Source organism: Tachyglossus aculeatus, chromosome 6 (assembly GCF_015852505.1).
Source record: "Tachyglossus aculeatus isolate mTacAcu1 chromosome 6, mTacAcu1.pri, whole genome shotgun sequence".
NCBI lineage: Eukaryota > Metazoa > Chordata > Mammalia > Monotremata > Tachyglossidae > Tachyglossus > Tachyglossus aculeatus.
In genome coordinates this window covers 14,304,319-14,322,635 of record NC_052071.1, presented here as the reverse complement: position 1 = coordinate 14,322,635, position 18,317 = coordinate 14,304,319, and the positions used below count along the sequence as shown (strand labels likewise).

Genomic DNA, 18,317 nt, shown 5'->3' with positions numbered 1-18,317 from the left:
TTGTGCATAGTAGGTTTATAAGCACCTGAAAATACAACTGAGGTGTTACATGAGTTTTTGTACTTGCAAGAAGCTTCCCTTCCTCGTCCTTGTTTTCAAAGGGTGGTGGCTGGGTCTGGGAAAACTTTTGCCGACTGCTGCGTGAACATGTGTTCTCTACATAACTCAAAGTTGTTCTGGTAACGAGGATAATTAAGCACTTATATGAGGATAATTGATGATGGCATTTATTAAGTGCTTACTTTGTGCAAAGCACTGTTCCAAGCATTGGGGAGGTTACAAGGTGATCAGGTTGTCCCACGGGGAGCTCAGTCTTAATCCCCATTTTACAGATGAGATAACAGAGGCATAGAGAAGTGAAGTGACTTGCCCAAAGTCACACAGCTGACAAGTGGTGGAGCTGGGATTTGAATCCATGACCTCTGACTCCAAATCCTGTGGTCTTTCCATTCTGTATGATACAAGTTAGGTCCCTCGTGGACCTCCCAATTTAAGTCGGGGGGAGCATTCATTTATTCAGTTATATTTACTGAGCACTTGCTGTGTGCAGAGCACTGTACTAAGCGCTTGGGAGCCGTGGACACCCAGAGGCTACTGCTGTGTAAATCAGCCACCGCCTGAGCTGAGTTGTAAACTCAGACCAGAGTCATCTGTTTTTGTTTAGCAAGTCCTCAGAATCATCCTAAGGCAAGGTGTGCCAAATGACCTCGGTCCTCAAAAGTTCTTAAACTTTAAAATTCAGCCCTCCAATTCCCTCAGGATCAAAATGGCAAGGAATGGAGCTCATAAACCCGTTTGCAAAGCCTTTTTCTTCCAACTGTCATGCATAGCTGGAGAAGCAGCGTGCCTCAGTGGAAAGAGCGCGGGCTTGGGAGTCAGAGGTCATGGGTTCTAATCCCAGCTCCGCCACTTATCGGCTGTGTGATTTTGGTCAAGTAACTTCACTTCTCTGTGCCTGTTACCTCATCTGTAAAATGGGGATTAAGACCGTGAGCCCCACGTGGGACAATCAGATTACCCCAGCGCTTAGAACAGTGCTTTGCGCATAGTAAGCGCTTAACAAATACTTTAATTATTATTATTATTGCTGGTTGATCTCCTCTCCTGTAGCTGTTCTGCTGCCAGATCCATCACATGGAAGTCAGGAAGGCCTGTGTGTCGTTTATGAAGGAAAACCAACATGACTTTCAGTGTGTAAGTAGAGCATTCTTCCGAGAGGAATTTGGGGTCTTTTAGACTGTGAGCCCACTGTTGGGTAGGGACTGTATCTATATGTTGCCAATTTGTACTTCCCAAGCGCTTAGTACAGTGCTCTGCACATAGTAAGCGCTCAATAAATACGATTGATGATGATGGGGTCCCGGGGCGGGGTTCGGAAACTATTTCGAGAGACAGGGAGTGTGGGAGGAGTACTGATTGCATTATACTGTAATTTAAAACTCCAAGTCTGATAATCTCTGTTTTAAAAACAATGGAGGTGCGAAAAGCCTTCCTTGGCTTCCATTCACCACAGTTGTAAATTTTGCATTTTGAGTGGCTGTATGAAGTTGGTGCAGAAGTTTACCTGTAAGCAAAGGTAATTACTTCCTGATGTCACCTTAACTCTTAGTAGACCTACGGAGTGTGGTGTGTGTTCGAAATAACCCAAACAGCTGAGAGCAGGTGGTTTTAGGGGGAAAAGTTAAGGACAGCTTTTGTTTCCTATGCCAGCACGGAATCTCTTCCTTGGTATGAGTTGATTTTGCTCTGAATGGGGTCTTTTTTTTGGTGTGAGTTGACTTTTGCTTTGAATGGGTGTGTCCTTCCCATCCATTCTTCTGTTGGTTAAACAATCCAGTACTCTCCCAAACAAGAGACATCCGGCACTAATGTGATGTGCTGGCTGATTGCTCTCAACCTGAAAGAGCAAATTAGTAGAAATAAGGCTTTTAATCCTGGGTGCTGGAGCTGCAGATAATCAACCCACCCTTTCTTCCCTAAACTAACATCCTGCTCTTTGCTGTTGCAGACACTCTTGCCTTGCGAGTCAGTCCTATTTATTGAGCGCTTAGTGTGTGCAAAGCACTGTACTAAGCACTTGGGGAAAGTACAGTGTAATACAGGCACATTCCCTACCCGCCACGATCTTACTGGTATCTCAGCACTTGGAAATATCTCTGAAGTTGCATGTTGGCTCGGTTTCTCTAAACTCTTTCCCCTGCATCCTGTTGCAGTCTACCCCTAGGATTGATGATGGTGTGCGGCCCCTTCCTCCTCCCCCTCAAGGTTCAGCCTGTAGTCACACCTGAACTGTTGAAGGGCGCTAGCACCTGCTTCTTGTTTTCTTGAACCTGTAAGTTGTAGCCCTCCTGGCTGAACGACACCTTGCCTAGTGAGCCAGGCTATTTGTCTAAGTCGTCTTCTGCTGGAATGGCTGAGACAGAGCTCTGACTAGAGTTAACTGGTTGCAGGTGAGGACAAATGACAAGTGTTATGCTCCCTAACACTAAGAATTGGAGTTCTGTCCTAACACCTGGGGTCAGTATCAGAAAATCAATTAAGACCAGGTGAATGCCCTGCAAAAACCCCAAAGCAATCAAATGGAACAGGACAGGCACATTAGATTGAAACAGTGAAAACAAGTTAAAATGGAACCTTTAAAAAAAGCTCATAGTAAATTCAACTATGTTCACCTTAAGTGGGAGCAGGGGAGGCTGTCTGATTTACACAGCAAAGTGGCAGCAGAGGTGGGATGAGAACCCAAATCCTCTGACTTTCAGGCCAACTGCTTTTCAAATGCTGTTAAGAACATAACACTCCTCTCCTTTTAAAAAAAATCCTTCCATCATCCCCCTTCAAAGGGGCCATATGGCTTTCGGTTCAATGGGCTTGCCATTTTCCTCTTAATTTTTTTCACTATTTTCCTTCTTTCTTAATCTCCACATTTCATCATCATTTAATTGTTTGTAACCTCCTAAATCTAAGAGAGCTCTCTGTTACGCCTGCCCAGTTTTGGGTTTGTTGTGTTTTGGGGGTTTTTTTTTTTGTTTTTGTTTTTTTTTTTGATAAAGTAGACTTGGATTTTTCTCTTGGGCTCTTTGGGGCAAACCATTTGTTTAGAGGGACATCATTGCACAAAATTCAAGGTTTTACTTCACCTTTCTGATGCTGAATACTTTCAATTCATTCAATCGTATTTGAGTGCTTACTGTATGCGGAGCACTGTTCTAAGTGCTTGGGAGAGTACAATGTAACGAACACAGTCCTTGTCCCTAATGATCTTACAATCTGGGGAGGGTGGGGAGACAGACAATGTAAAAAAAATTACAGATAGTTAAGTGCTGTGGGGCTGGGAGTGAGGATGAATAAAGAGAGCTAGTCAGGGCAACTGCAGAAGGGAGTGAGAGAAGAAGAAAGGAGGCCTTAGAGAAGGCCTCTTGGTGATGTGCCTTTAATAAGGCTTTGAAGCAGCGAGGGGGAAATAATTGTCTTATTCTGCCCATCTTTTTTTTCTTACTGTTCACCAAAACTCAGACTTATTTCTCCCTCTTCCTCTGCCATCCAAGTAACAGTATAACATTAACCCTTATTTTGCAAAGTGTACTGGTCACTTAATGAGTCCTGATTAAATTTAAACTTATCTTTTTCTGAAAGTATGTAGAAGGATCTTTTGAAAAATACCTGGAACGTCTGGGAGATCCAAAGGTAAGACAGACTATCTCCATCCCAACTTTGATACTGTGTAGGACTTGATATTGTCAGCGCCTAAAAATTGGGGGTTTCATCCTTTGAAAGTAATTTGAATTGAAGGCTCTGTACCTTCACATTCCTGGGTTAGTTTCCATTAGCCAAACCTATTCAATTTTAAAAGGAGACATGAGCTGGATTGACTCCGGATTTTTAGTGGTTTTATTGTAAGAGCTGGTGGTAAGGAAAATCAAACTAGTCTGTGTTATGGGAGAAGAAGCAAATGTTCTTCTCTCAAGTGTTTCTTCTTGTATGCTCACACCCAGGAAAAGCTGGTAATGGTCCACATTTGAAGTGTGTAGGTATGTTTTTTGGAAAAAAATGTACCCTCTACATAGAAGAGCAGGGAAGTATCATGGCCTAGTGGATAGCACACGGGCCTCGGAGTCAAGCACTGGGTTCTAATCCTGGCTCCGCTACTTGTCTGCTGTGTGACCTTGGGCAAGTTGCTTTACTTCTGTGTCTGTTACCTGGTCTGTAAAATGGAGATTTAAAACTGTGAACCCCTTGTGGGAAAGGGACTTTGTCCAACCTGATCATCTTATATCTTATATATCCTATACTCCAGCGCTTAGAACAGTGCCTGGCATGTAGTAAGTGCTTAACAAATACCATTTTTTTTTTAAAAAGAGCATAGATCTTACCAAGAAGGGAGATGTTTTCCTTGAAAATAGGAGTTGAATGGGAATGTTTAATCTGGCCCCAAATTAAGCTCTGAGTCATGGACTTTTATTTCTAGAAAATATACTGATGAACTCAGTAGTGTCCTATCATAAACCTCTTACTCCTTGATGCTACTTGATGTACCTGTCTTAGAAAGACCTTGGGGAAAAATGCATCCAATGTACTTTAAATGCATCAAAATCACTTACAGCAGTTTCTGGAAGTTCTGGATTGCAAAATAAACCACCCTGCACTAGGAGCTTGGTTTCCTGGCCAGGAGGACTGCTTAATCTGATAATGAATTACCATTCTAGGAAACTGATCAGCTCTGTTTTTCCCCAAATTTTGGTGGCATATTATAAATATTCCCTCTTGTAGACACTGAATAGAAGAGTATTCCTCCTCTGGATGTGGCAATGCAGGTGTTCCCAGTTGTAGACTGTTAGTGCCACTTGCAGTGAGTACTGCTCTGACAGAAACATGATAGACATTATTGGGTCACGACACGAGTCTGGGTAGGCAATCTCTCTCAGTGCACCAGTTTGGATGGGAGGTCTCCAAACCTGGGCATGCATCCCCGTGGACAGGGATGAATAGCTAACATCCTTATCTCTTTCCCTGTGCCTTGGGGTGCTATTTTTGAAACTAGAGAAACTTCTTTTCTTGGACCCCAGGTTTAAATAACTGTAGTATTTGTTGAGGCTTACTATATGCCAGGCACTGAGGTTTCAATGGCTGTCAGACCCTCAGAAAACTCCTTGCTTCGGAGTCAGACTACTTTAGGTGTCTGATCTTCAGTGCCTTGCTAGAAAGAATGGGTTTTATTTAGTGAAAAACACAGCAGATACTCATCTCTCTATCATAAGTGTGTGCAGTCATATCGGCTCATGGGTCTCCAAGATATTTGTGTATGTAACACCTATGTTGGCCCTGTTCGGAAAGGCAAATATATGTATTCCATGGGTGTTAATTCATATTCTCCAAGTTCTTAAACCCTCAGCTTTTTCAGATTCTCGGGGTATATGTGTTCTCATAAAACCGTAACTACAGAAAACCATTTCTAATGCCTTTTTTATATTTAGGAAAGTGCTGGTCAACTGGAAATCAGAGCTCTTTCTCTAATCTATAAGTAAGTCTATCTTTCCAATTCCTTTAGTTAGGATATAGCAAGTCTGGCCAGGTAGAGACCAATATTTTAGTAGTATCTGGAGCTTGGGTTCTAATCCCTGCCCTGCCACTGACCGTGTGACCTTGGACTCTTCACCTTTCTGCCTCAAATAACTCAATGTAAAATGGGAGTAAGGTACTTGCTCTCCCTCCCAGACTGTGCTCAGCATGTGGGGTAGGAAAGGTGTCTGAATCTCTAGGGCCTTCTGCTGCACGATTGGCAAGACCCGGACCAGAGACCCCTTTCCTCTGGGGGGCACAGCATGGTGCACAAGTAGGCTGGCAGTGATACAGCTCAGCGTGAGGTGCCCACATGGATCTTACATGCAAAGCCCAGTTTTGGTCCAGGTGCCTGCATAATTATGCCGACGATGTGCCATAGACCATCAAGTCTGTTGCTAAATTAGCCACTTGGAGTTAGTTGTTTTTCACTGCACCCATTAGCCTCTGTTTTCAACATTCTTATTGAGCCTGGCCATGTAGTGGAATGCACCAGGTGTTTTTCTAAATTCAGCTTTACTACTACCACCTTCTGGCTGCCGCTTCTTGCTTCCACCCCCCCCCCCCCATACCCCGCAGTGAGATTTTAAAAATAAATGCATTCTGAAATTGGTTTTTTTTTTCCCCCCATTCCCACCCTCCTTGTAGTCGTGACTTCATTCTGTACCGATACCCTGGAAAACCTCCAACCTACGCCACAGATAATGGTTGTGGAGATAAGGTAAGGATTCCTTCATTCAGTCGTATTTATTGAGCGCTTACTGTGTGCAGAGCACTGTACCTGGGAAGTACAAGTCGGCAACGTATAGAGACGGTTCCTACCCAGCAACAGGCTCACAGTCTAGAAGGGGGAGGCAGACAACAAAACAAAGCATGTGGGCAGGTGTCAAGTCATCAGGCTAAATAGAAGTAAAGCTAGATGCACATCATTAACAAAATAAGTAGAATAGTGAAGACCTCCTTATTCCAGCTGTTCCTGTGGGCACGGCGGCTCACTAGGAACTGACAGAAATATACTCCTCCGCCCCAACCTGTGAAATGTCAGGTACGTTGGTGGTGCGGGTGAGAGTTGGCATAGCTGCTGTCAGTGAGCAGAGAAATTGGGATTAAGGGATTAGAAGTGGGGGCTTTGGCTGACCCCTGTGAGGGTGGGAGGTAATGTAGGGGTACCTGCTGCAGCTGATCTTCCATGTTATAGTTCTTGAAAGGTGAGCATCAGGACATCTCTTTCGGAGGCGTGAGAGGGCACAGGAGGTGGTTTGTATCCCACGGCAGCTGTGCAACTGAAACCTAATTGGAAACAGTGAGATTGAACTCATGATGACTGTTTGGTACAGAAATTCAGAAGGAGAAACAGGAAAAAATTTGGAGGAGTACTAATTCCTCAGCTTCCTGGTCTGTAACGCGTCAGCGGGTCTGACCAAGGAGTTGACATTTTGAGGACGGATGGGATTTTAGCTTAGAAATTGTCAGTTTGTATTTCAACACCTTAAGCACTTGAGGAGTGTACTCTTTGTTCCTGGCCGACTCTCCGTTTAATTATGCTGTTACTTAAAAAGTACTCTGTACCACAGTATATCATTTTTCTCAAGGACAGTGTCAGAGTGAATATTTGACTACTGGCTTCTCAGACTAATAATTCAACGTCCTTTATGGTGCTGATGCAGTTTGTAAAATTGGCCTCCAAACTTTTCAGCCCATGTATAAATCAATAGATTTTTGGATCCGTAGCAGTTGTTAATTTTCAAAAACCTGTAGGCAAGTTCAGTGTTCACTTTCCTTCCATAATGGGTAGAGGTGGAAGCTGTGGTTGTTGTTTTTTAAGACTTTGTTACCAAGCTTGTTACCAGAGGCGGTTTATTCATTCAATCGTATTTAGTGAGCGCTTACTGTATGCAGAGCGCTGTACTAAGTGCTTGGGAAGTACAAGTCGGCAACATACAGAGACGGTCCCTACCCAACAACGGGCTCACAGTCTAGAAGGGGGAGACGGACAACAAAACAAAACATGTAGACAGGTGTCAAAACCGTCAGAATAAATAGAATTATAGCTATATGCACATCATTAATAAAATAGAGTAGTAAGTATGTACAAGTAAAATAAAGTAATAAATACGTACAAATATATACAAGTGCTGTGGGGAGGGGAAGGAAGCAGGGCGTGGGGGGAGTTATAGCACCATTCATTCAGTTGTATTGAGCGCTGACTGTGTGCAAAGCACTGTACTAAGCACTTGGGAGAGTAAAGTATAAGAATAGACAGACACATTCCCTGTCCATAATAAGCTTATAGCCCAGAGGGGGAGGCAGACATTAATGTGAGTAAGTAAATAGATGCCAAAAAAAAATAGTAAATACCAGTGATTGTAGCTTGTACTCTAACAGGGGCTTCTATCTGTAAGTTTTTATTCTCTAGATAATACATTCATTCTAATCGATGTACAATTTCTTTCCTTTAGATTCTCCTCTGTTGTTCCAGTAATGGCCATTACGACTCTGTGTACACCAAACAATTTCAAACAGATGCAGCTATCTGCCAAGGTACATAAATCCCTAAATATTCATGCAGGTTCTCTGACGACCTCTCAAGGGAGAAAAGCCTATTTGCTGTTTAACAGATCCAGTTGAAAGTAATGAAGTTGCTGCTCTAGACCACTCGCATGCCCTTCTGGGGAGGGAAAAGGAGAACGGGGGAGAAAGTTTCACAGCCGAACGAAGCAGGGTTCCCTCCCTTTTTTTTTCTAGCTGTGCTCTATGAGATTCTGTATAAAGATGTATTTGATGTGGATGAAGAAGAGCTGAAAACAGCCCTGGAGACATTCCGGAATGGGGCCAAGAAAAACAGAAACAGTGCCTCCACGGGAAGTGAGGATGCCTTCACTGACAGTAAAAATTCACCTGAAAACAGGTACTTGGGGAAAAAGGAAACCCTAGCTATTCCGATAAGTCGCTTTGAATAATAATAATAATAATGATGATGGCATTTATTAAGCACTTACTATATGCAAAGCACTGTTCTAAGCGCTGGGGAGGTTACAAGGTGATCAGGTTGTCCCATGGGGGGCTCACCATCTTAATCCCCATTTTACAGATGAGGGAACTGAGGCCCAGAGAAGTGAAGTGAGTTGCCCAGAGTCACACAGCTGACGATTGGCAGAGCTGGGATTTGAACCCATGACCTCTGACTCCAAAGCCTGTGCTCTTTCCACTGAGCCAGGCTGCTTCTCAACCCCGGGCTGATTCAAGAGTAGCCTTCGTTGTGCTCTGACCATTTGCAGAATCCACTTGAAGCCCTGAGCTTTAGTTTGATCGCTTTATTTCCCACACCCATTCTCCTCCCCATCCTCCATGCCCAAGCCAAACCCCGGAGAGTGTCCAGGTATTTGCCGTGTGGAGAGGGGTGATGACAGAAGGCAGAGACTGTGTGGACGGGAAGCATCATGGCGTAGTGGATGGAGCAAGGGCCCGGGAGTGAAAAGGTCATGGGTTCTAATCCCAGCTCTGCCACTTGGCTGTGGCACGTTGGGCAAGTCACTTTACTTCTCTGTGCCTCAGTTACCTCATCTGTAAAATGGGGATAGAGATTGTAAGCCTTATGCGGGGCAGGGACTGTGTCCAAACCGATTTTCTTATAGCCACCCTAGTGCTTAGAACCTTCGCAAACCCGTGTGTGACATTGAGTGCCAACGTTATTATTAGTATTATTATTATTATTATTGAGTGAGCAGTGATTCTGCAGCACATTTGATAATCGAGTTTCCTGCCTTTGAACTTAGGTGCCTGGGGCGATTGTTAACTTTAGCTCCTTGAGAAAATGAATCAGTCAGTCAGTTGTATTTCTTGAGTGCTTACTGTGTGCACAGCACTGTACTAAGCGCTTGGGAGAGTACAGTGTGACAGAATGCCCAAATTAGCATTGGCTTTCGAGATCGGTGGCAGGAAGGTGGGTGAATTATGGTGTTTCAGTGTTTTTAGGGGTATTTGCCAACTGCTTTCCGTGTTCCAGGCACTGTACTAAGTGCTGGGGAGCTCCTTCCTTCCTCTCCCCCTCGTCCCCCTCTCCATCCCCCTCATCTTACCTCCTTCCCTTCCCCACAGCACCTGTATATACGGATATATGTTTGTACATATTTATTACTCTATTTTACTTGTACATATCTATTCTATTTTGTTAGTATGTTTGGTTTTGTTCTCTGTCTCCCCCTTTTAGACTGTGAGCCCACTGTTGGGTAGGGACTGTCTCTATATGTTGCCAACTTGTACTTCCCAAGCGCTTAGTTCGGTGCTCTGCACACAGTAAGCGCTCAATAAATACGATTGATTGATTGACACAGTCCATGTCCTACATGGGCTCATAATTTTAATCTTCATTTTGCTGGAGGGAACTGAGGCACAAAAGTCAAGTGACTTTCCCAAGGTCACACAGCAGACAAGGGGTGGGTCTCTGATTAGAACCCAGGTTCTCCAACTCCTAGACCTCTGCTCTAACCATTAGACCGCACTGCTTCTCAGCGGTGACTTCCTTGTGACTGTGGGAAATGCGGACTTTTATTCTAAAAATTGTCCTGTTCCTCTTGCCACCAGGTGGAAGACTCTACTCAGTTTATTGTGCTGTTCAGACCATTGCCAGTTGCATTCCATTGGATATCTTTGTTAACCTAAGTATCTCAATTTCTCAGGTTGGAAGATTGGGGATGCAGCAGCACTGTTGAGAACGTGCCTGACAAATACAAACAAGGAGCAGAAGCAAAGGTTTGCCACTTTAGACTGTTTGCTTACTGGTTTTTTTGCCATCTTGGACTTTGAAAACTAGGTATTGCCATATTAGCAGTTTGCGCGGTAGCAAATTGGGCCGCTTCCATCCCCAGAAATAATTTCTGGCTGAATTAGCAACACTCAAAGTCATCAGTCCCCAGGCTCTGGTTTTCCTTTGAAATCTGATGAAGAGCCTGAATGACTTTCCAGACTGAGCCCCTTCCTTCCTCTCCCCCTCGTCCCCCTCTCCATCCCCCCATCTTACCTCCTTCCCTTCCCCATAGCACCTGTATATATGTATATATGGTTGTACATATTTATTACTCTATTTATTTATTCTACTTGTACATTTCTATCCTATTTTATTTTGTTGGTATGTTTGGTTCTGTTCTCTGTCTCCCCCTTTTAGACTGTGAGCCCACTGTTGGGTAGGGACTGTCTCTATGTGTGGCCATTTTGTACTTCCCAAGCGCTTAGTACAGTGCTCTGCACACAGTAAGCGCTCAATAAATACGATTGATTGATTGATTGACTTGGGCTTTTTGAGTCCAGAGTATGTGCAGAACACTAGAGCGAATACCAAATAAACTATGTAGCCCCACAAGGGGCTTAACAGGTAGAAAAAGAATACAACTACCAGAAAATGGGAATGCTGTATATATTTGAATGAAAGATTGGTTTTGATAGCAGCATGCATCAGGGTAGGAAGAAAAGGGGCAGAGCTCCTTGGTCAGCTGGCTGTGTAGTGCTTCTTTCTGTTCAATTGTATTTGCACTTCCCTCCTCACCTCCTGAGGTGAGGTTAATTTGAGGAGACTGTTGGTTGTAGCACTTGGAATCTAATCAATGGGCAGAGATCTCTGTCCTAAGTGCTTGGGATAGTAAAGTATAGTTGGTAGACCCAATCCTGACTCTCAAGGAGCGTATAGCCTAATGGGGCAGTTACTAAAATAAAGTGGCAGAGTAGAAGGATACGTACCAAAGTGCTAAAGGGGTACAGAGTTAAGTGTGTAGATTGTGCAAATAGGGGGGAAAGGAGAGAGTCAGGGAGGGTTTCTTGGAGATGTAGTTTTGAAGATGGAGAGTGGCACCAAGGGAGAGTAAGTTCTGGGTTCATTCAGTTGCATTTCAGTGCTCACTGTGTGCAGAGCGCTGTACTAAGTGCTTGGGAGAGTACAAAACAACAATAAACAGATTCCCTGCCCTCAACGAGCTCACAGACTGGAGGGGGGGAAGACAGACGTCAGTACAAATAAATAAAATTACTGATATGTACTTAAGTGCTTTGGGGCTGGGAGGGGGAAAGAGCAAAGGGATCAAGTCAGGGTGACGCAGAAGAGAGAGGGAGATGAGGAAAGGGGGAGCTTAGTCTGGGAAGGCCTCTTATAGGAGATGTGCCTTTAGTAAGGTGGCTTTGAAGGGGGGTGGGGGAGAATAATTGTGTGTCGGATTTGAGGAGGGAGGGCATTCCAGGCCAGAGGCAGGATGTGGTGGAGGGAGGAGGTGAGCCAGGACTTGGTGGTACTGCATAACAGTGGTACTGAACACTTACTGTGTACAGAGCACTGTTTAAAAAAACAAAAAACGCATGAGAGAGTACAATCCAACAGTTTAAGCAGACATGTTCCCTGCTCATAACAAGCATAGTCTAGAGGGAGCTGAGCTTGAACTACAACGAGTAGGTTGGCAGAATGTGGTAAAAAAAAAAAAAAATAGGAGATCCTGTCTCTGCTGCCACCTCACCCTTTTTCTCCCTCCACTCCTTTACTCCTATTTGCATTGTCCTGCCCCACTTCTTGACTTATGTCTTGTCTGGCCCCTCCCATTCTGGGAGTGCAAAAAAGTGGGGTCTTGATACTAGTAAATATGCCACTTGTAAATACAAGTTGAACAGTTGAACAGTCTTAGAGGAGTTTGGCAGGAAGGGGTCCTAATTATCCCACCTCATTCTCGTGTTTAGTGAGGGCTTACTGTATGCAGAGCACTGTAGTAAGTGCTTGGGAAAGTACAATACAGCAATAAAAAGGCACATTCCCTTCCCACAAGCTTACAGTCTAGAGACGAGTCCTCAGTTCCAAACCGTTGTGTCCTCCCACCGTCCTGCCATTTGGCAACAATGCCGCTGACCCTGATTCCTTCAGGGGAGGAGGGGAGAGGTCTGTGCTCCCTTCACAGAAGCTGGTTGGAAGGAGACTTCCTGGGCTACAAACAGATCCCCGAGCAGCGGTCAAGCCGCTCCGCAAGTTGAGCCACCGTGGTCTGGCCACCCTCGCCCTCTGGCTCTCCTGTGCCCGGGGCTTCTGCTTCCCCTGGGTAGCGTAGTGGGGCTGCTCATTCTGGATATTTGATCGGTGGGCATTCCCTTGGTGCTCCAGAGAAACTAGAAGAGCTGACCGTGAGCCCCTCTTGCCGTATTGAAGGATTCTGAAAGTCCCTGGAAGCAGTGATAGATTTGGTGTGTAGAGATAAGCATGCTATCCCTTTTTGATTGCCTGCTAAGGAGGCAACAAGTTTGAGTTTAAAAAGACCTATGTGTAGAATGTATTAAAAACCCCATATGTGCCCGTAGATATAAATGTAGTATACGAAGAGTGACCTCATTAACTTGGGGATGAAACCTTACTGACCCGGTGGTCTTTTCAGAAGGGAGCTTGGAATATCTATTTCTCAGATCGTTCATTCATTCAATCATATTGAGCGCTTAGTATGTGCAGAGCACTGTACTAAGTGCTTGGGAAGTACAAGTTGGCAACGTATAGAGACGGTCCCTACCCAATAACGGGCTCGCAGTCTGGAAGGGCTCATGGTGAATGGCACATTCTTTTAGAAAAATGATTTGGGCAGCAGAGTGAAGTATGGATTGGAGTGGGGAGGGGGCTACAGGCTGGGAAACTAACAAGGAGGCTAATGCATGGTGAAGCCAGAGTTTGTAACAGGTTGCTATCAGTTTGGGTGGAGGAGAGGGACAGATTGGAAGATGTGCAGAAGATCCATCAGGATTGGCAGTAGATTGAATGTGGGAGTTGAATAAGAGTCAAAGGTGAAGCCGCAGGATGCTGAGTGACTTCATTAGCTCTGGGATGAAACCTTCTGACCTGGGGGTCCTTTTAGAAGAGAGCCTAAAGTATTGGCTGGAAAAAATTGAATAGATAAGAGGGTAGGCAGCTTTTTTTGGAGGGTAAGGCGAGGGAGGTGTGGCTGGGGAAATAACAGGTTTTTCTAACTTTTCGTTTTAGCTTCCTGAAAATCCAACAAAGATGCATTTCCCTTTTAAAGTGCTTAAAGCTCTGGACCCGGAGATCTATCGAAATGTTGAGTTCGATGTTTGGTTGGACAGCAGGAAAGGTAGGAAGAGAGCCTTTTTATCCTTCTGGACTGTCAGCCTGTTGTTGGGTAGGGACCATCTCTATATGTTGCCGACTTGTACTTCCCAAGCGCTTAGTACAGTGCTCTGCATACAGTAAGTGCTCAGTAAATACGATTGAATGAATGAATGTTGACAGAAAGTGACCCTTATGAAATGGCTGTTTTAGACTTCGTCCGTGGTAGTTTACCCCTGATATGTAGTTATTGGTTACGTGATCCAAATTGATTTGCCAGAGTCACCCAAGGCACGGGTTTCTGAAGAAACTGATACAAGCAGCAACCTGTGTTATCTTCTCCTGTCCTCTCACTTTAAATATGACATGACAAGGCACAGTGTCACATTCCAGATTCAGCTTTTGGCATGAGAAACAGAATGGCCTGATGGAAAGAGCAGAGGACCTGAGTTCTGGTCCCGGACTAGCTGATTCTGTAGACCATGGAACTGTCGATTTGAATTCAGCATGTGTCAAACTGACTTCCCTTGACCTAGGTGGAAATAGAGTGGATTGGTAAACTCAGTCACTTTTGGCTACGAGTGGGTAAACTTACTCCTCAAGCTGACCTGTTTTTAAAAAAATATTTTTTTAAAAAAGCAATAACTGGGGCTGTAAATAGATTGAGTCCATAACCTACTGAAGTAATCAAAGTACCTTTGGGCTCATATCAATGAGGATCTTTTGCTAGAAGTACAGAATATAGCACAGATCCGTACCTAGTTCTGGAAGAACGGATTCACACCGTTTGTAACCTCCCCAGCGCTTAGAACAGTGCCTTGCACATAGTAAGCACTTAATAAATGCCATTATTATTATTACTATTATTATTCACACCAGTTGGACTGGGCAGAGAGGGTGACCTGAGGTTGGGGTCCCCAGAACAGCTCTCCCCCATGGCCTGGGGGGTATTGGAATGGTGCTCTTGGGGGTTGGCACAACCCCCAAGATTTATACTGGGCCCTGAGGTTCTTCTCTTCCCTTGCCCTCCCCACCATATGCCACCTTAGTGGCAGAAGGGAGGAGATGGTAAGTGGGCCACCATAATGATAATAATAATAATAATGATACTTGTTAAGTGCTTAGTATGTGCCAAGCACTGCGCTAATAGCTGGGGTAGATAAAAGTGAGTCAGGTTGGACACAGTCCCTGTAATAATAATAATTATTATGGTATTAAGCACTTACTATGTGCCAAGCACTGTTCTAAGCCCTGAGGTAGATACAAGGTCATCAGGTTGTCCCACATGGGGCTCCCAGTCCTAATCCCCATTTTACAGATGAAGGAACTGAAGCACAGAGAAGTTAAGTGATTTGTCCAAAGTCACACAGCAGACAAGTAGCGCAGCCGGATTTAGATCCCAGTTCCTTCTGACTCCCAGGCGTGTGCTCTATCCACTAAGCCATGCTGCTGATTCATCCTAGAAAGCGAAGTTGGGTGGGCATGGGGGGTGATGGTGGGTATCTGGGTGATGGCCCTGTCTGAAGTGGTTCTGCTGAGGAGGTTGTGGGTATCATCCCTACACTCTATTCACTCCCAAGGGTCTTCAAGACTGCATCTCTGTTTGGTCTGCCTGCAGTAGGTTTCCAGCTCAACCTGCTGGGGACCGAAATGGCAGAAGGGTCTTGAGGAAGGGAATCCTTTCCTAAGATAACACCAGTCCCCACTGGCCAAAAGGAGTGCCGACACCATCACAGCCCTCAGACAAATTTCACAACCGCAACCGTGGGGCCAGGATGGAGCAAACACCACCCTTGTTCCCTCCCAGCAACACCTAAGGAGAAAGAAGTCAGTGCCACCTAGAACTCAGAAGTTTTCAACTTGGTGTGCTCTCTTTTTGTTTTGTAGAACTTCAAAAAACTGAATACATGGTGTTTGCTGGGAGACAGTACTATTTAGGAGACAAGTGTCAGGTTAGTATCTCTGTTAAGATTAAGGGAACGATGACTCTTGCTCTAATTCCTGTCAGGTATTTCTGTATAGCTAGGAAACCTGGTGATAATTTCCTTTTTTGTTTCTGTATAGCTAGGAAACCTGGTGACAGTTTCCTTATTCCAGATCGTTGCAGAGGATTAAAATAGCTGCTCTAGGGTAGGCGAATCCTTTGCAGATCAAACTGAATCGCAACTTAGTTGCAACTTAGTTACAACCTGGTCCAGTTTTGAGCCCCAGAATTGCACTGTTGAAAAATCCTTTTGGAACTCCTTCCTCCCATTAATTCTTCCCACTGCATCCCTGCAACCCTGTGGCAAAGTCGAACCGTCCACCCGATTCCTACTGGAATAGGCACAGAAGCAGGGAACACTCAAATGACTTTGCTCCATTCAAAAGCTGTTTCACCTTGCCAGACTCTAGTGATGAAAGAATCCTAGTCTTTCCATCCCAATAACCTTAACTTGCATTATGCGTTCCAGTACTCCAATTTAAACACTTGTCTGGGCTAGGCAGAAATAGTTGAGTTCTGGCTTTTGTCGCCTGTCTCCTCTTCCTTCCTCTGGATCATCTATCTTAGCAATTCTCACCTGTGCCATTTAGTGCTTTCCCCCAAAGGCCAGTGTGGCTGATATAGTCATATCTTTCGTGGCAGATTCATTTATTCAGTTACATTTGAGTGCTTACTGTGTGCAGAGCACTGTACAATACAACAATGAGACACATTTTCTGCCCACACTGAGCCTACAGTCTAGAGACGGAGACAGGCAGTAATGGAAATAAATTCCAGATATGTACATAAGTGCTGTAGGGCCGGGAGGGGAATGAATAAAGGGAGCAACTCAGAGGGATGCAGAAGGGAGTGGGAGAAGAAGAAAGGGGGCTTAATCAGGGAAGGCGTCTTGGAGGAGATGTGCCTTCAGGAAGGCTTTGAAGGCAGATGCACATTGGAGTGAACAAGCAATAAGTTGTGACGTGTGTGTTCCACAGGGATTGAGCTCTTGGTAGAAAAGTGGAAGGTTGGATGCCCATTTCCCACTGTGTTGGCACCTCTGGGTCTCTCTCCCTGCCGAGACCGACTGTAATCTCCCTGTCTCCTTCCCTCTTTAGGTGCGCTTGGAGCCAGCGGGCAGGTACTACAATGCACACATTCAGGAAGTTGGGAGTGACAACAATTCAGCCACTGTCTTCATTGAGGAGCTGGCAGAAAAGTAAGCAAGCAGACTGCTCCCAGGCTGAAATGGAACTTGCCCCAGTTACTCAAGTGTGCTTCATTTATGAGTTGGGGTTTGGCGGGTCTCTTAGAGGTGTGGAGGAGCAGTTGGGAGGAAAGGCGTTTTGCTTGAGAGTTTAAGGCGACTCACCAGCGTGGTGTCTGTGTGCCTGGGCTGGAAAGAAAAAGTGGAGCTGAAGGGTTTTTGTTGGGGCCAGTTTCTGAGATGAGCTATTGCTTTTTCCCCCTCTTCCACCGAGAGAAGCCGGGCCTATTGACCTGGCTCTGAATTCCCATGTGGCAGGTTTACTTTCTAACTTCCCCCCTGAGCATCCTGCAAGCATTGCCTCTTCTCTGAAAAACTCAATACCCTACAAATATTGACAGCATCTACGTTTTGACTCAAGACGTTGGGTTGGAAAATTGTTAGGAGGTTCTAGTTAAAAAGTGTGTGTGTGTTGGGATGGGGGAGCAGTTAGACATGTTAATTACTCATAACGTTGGATGTCCCGGAGGACATGCACTGTCTCCTCTAAGCATCCCCCCTTGGCACAGTTGGAGACTGAATTCTGGGCTAGATAGAACATTGGACTTTGCCTCAGGCCAAGCATCATCCCTCCGTGTCTGTAACTTCCCCCAAATGTGTGTTAACTGCCTGTGTCTATTCTCGACTGATATAAATCACCAACTGTGGTCTGCTTGCCTCCAGGGAACCACACTGCGGGTGGGAAATTTAGGGAGGCGAGGGAGGATTTGGAAGGGGGCATTTGAAGATGAACAGACCCAGTGCCGAAAGCCTTGGGAACTAGCAGTTTCTGTGAGTGGGTGAGGACGTGGGGGGCGGGAACAAATACCCCATCCATGTGCAGTTTTGGTTACACAAAAAGTACTCTTGTTAGGTTCTCTCTTCATACACAAGTCAAGGTTGTAGCATGGTCTTGGGGTTGGCTGCTCAGATAAATCAAGTCATCGAGGTGATCATCTCTAATGAGTTCACAATGGTATCCTGTCTGCTAGGCATGTTGTTCCCCTGGCCAACCTAAAGCCAGTGACCCCCGTGACACCTGTGCCTGCGTGGAATGTCATTCCCAGCCGGAAAGGAGGCAGCTACCAGAAAATGTCTGGGGGCTACATCTCTGAGATGGGTTTGTATGGTATTGAGCCCTTAACTTCCTTCCCTCTACCTCAGCCATCGTCCACTGTATATAAAAATCTCTTTAAGGAGTTGGAGTGTAGTGTTAGAAATGCTTAGAGAAGCAGCGTGGCCCAGTGAACAGAGCATGGGCATGGGAATCAGAAGGACCTGGGTTCTAATCCCGGTTCTGTCATTTGTCTTTTGTGTGACCTGGGGCAAGTAACTTCTCTGTGCCTCTATTCCCTTATCTGTAAAATGGGGATTAAGATTGTGCGTTCTATGTGGGACAAGGGACTATGTCCAACCCAATTATCTTCGATCTACCCCAGCGCTTAGAACAGTGCCTGGCACATACTAAATCTTAGGAA

At 45.1% G+C, this 18,317-nt stretch overlaps 1 protein-coding gene across 1 annotated transcript in view; it reads left to right on the top strand.

Moving 5' to 3' along the window:
* ALG13 (ALG13 UDP-N-acetylglucosaminyltransferase subunit) overlaps positions 1 to 18,317 on the top strand; it is a 75,852-nt gene that overhangs the window by 27,734 nt on the left and 29,801 nt on the right. Inside the window, exons 9-19 of the mRNA XM_038747700.1 lie at positions 1,111 to 1,194; positions 3,634 to 3,684; positions 5,472 to 5,518; positions 6,205 to 6,277; positions 8,016 to 8,097; positions 8,302 to 8,464; positions 10,236 to 10,308; positions 13,547 to 13,655; positions 15,518 to 15,582; positions 16,712 to 16,812; positions 17,832 to 17,968. Coding sequence (XP_038603628.1) covers positions 1,111 to 1,194; positions 3,634 to 3,684; positions 5,472 to 5,518; positions 6,205 to 6,277; positions 8,016 to 8,097; positions 8,302 to 8,464; positions 10,236 to 10,308; positions 13,547 to 13,655; positions 15,518 to 15,582; positions 16,712 to 16,812; positions 17,832 to 17,968 — 985 coding nt within the window. The remainder of the gene's footprint in view (positions 1 to 1,110; positions 1,195 to 3,633; positions 3,685 to 5,471; positions 5,519 to 6,204; positions 6,278 to 8,015; positions 8,098 to 8,301; positions 8,465 to 10,235; positions 10,309 to 13,546; positions 13,656 to 15,517; positions 15,583 to 16,711; positions 16,813 to 17,831; positions 17,969 to 18,317) is intronic.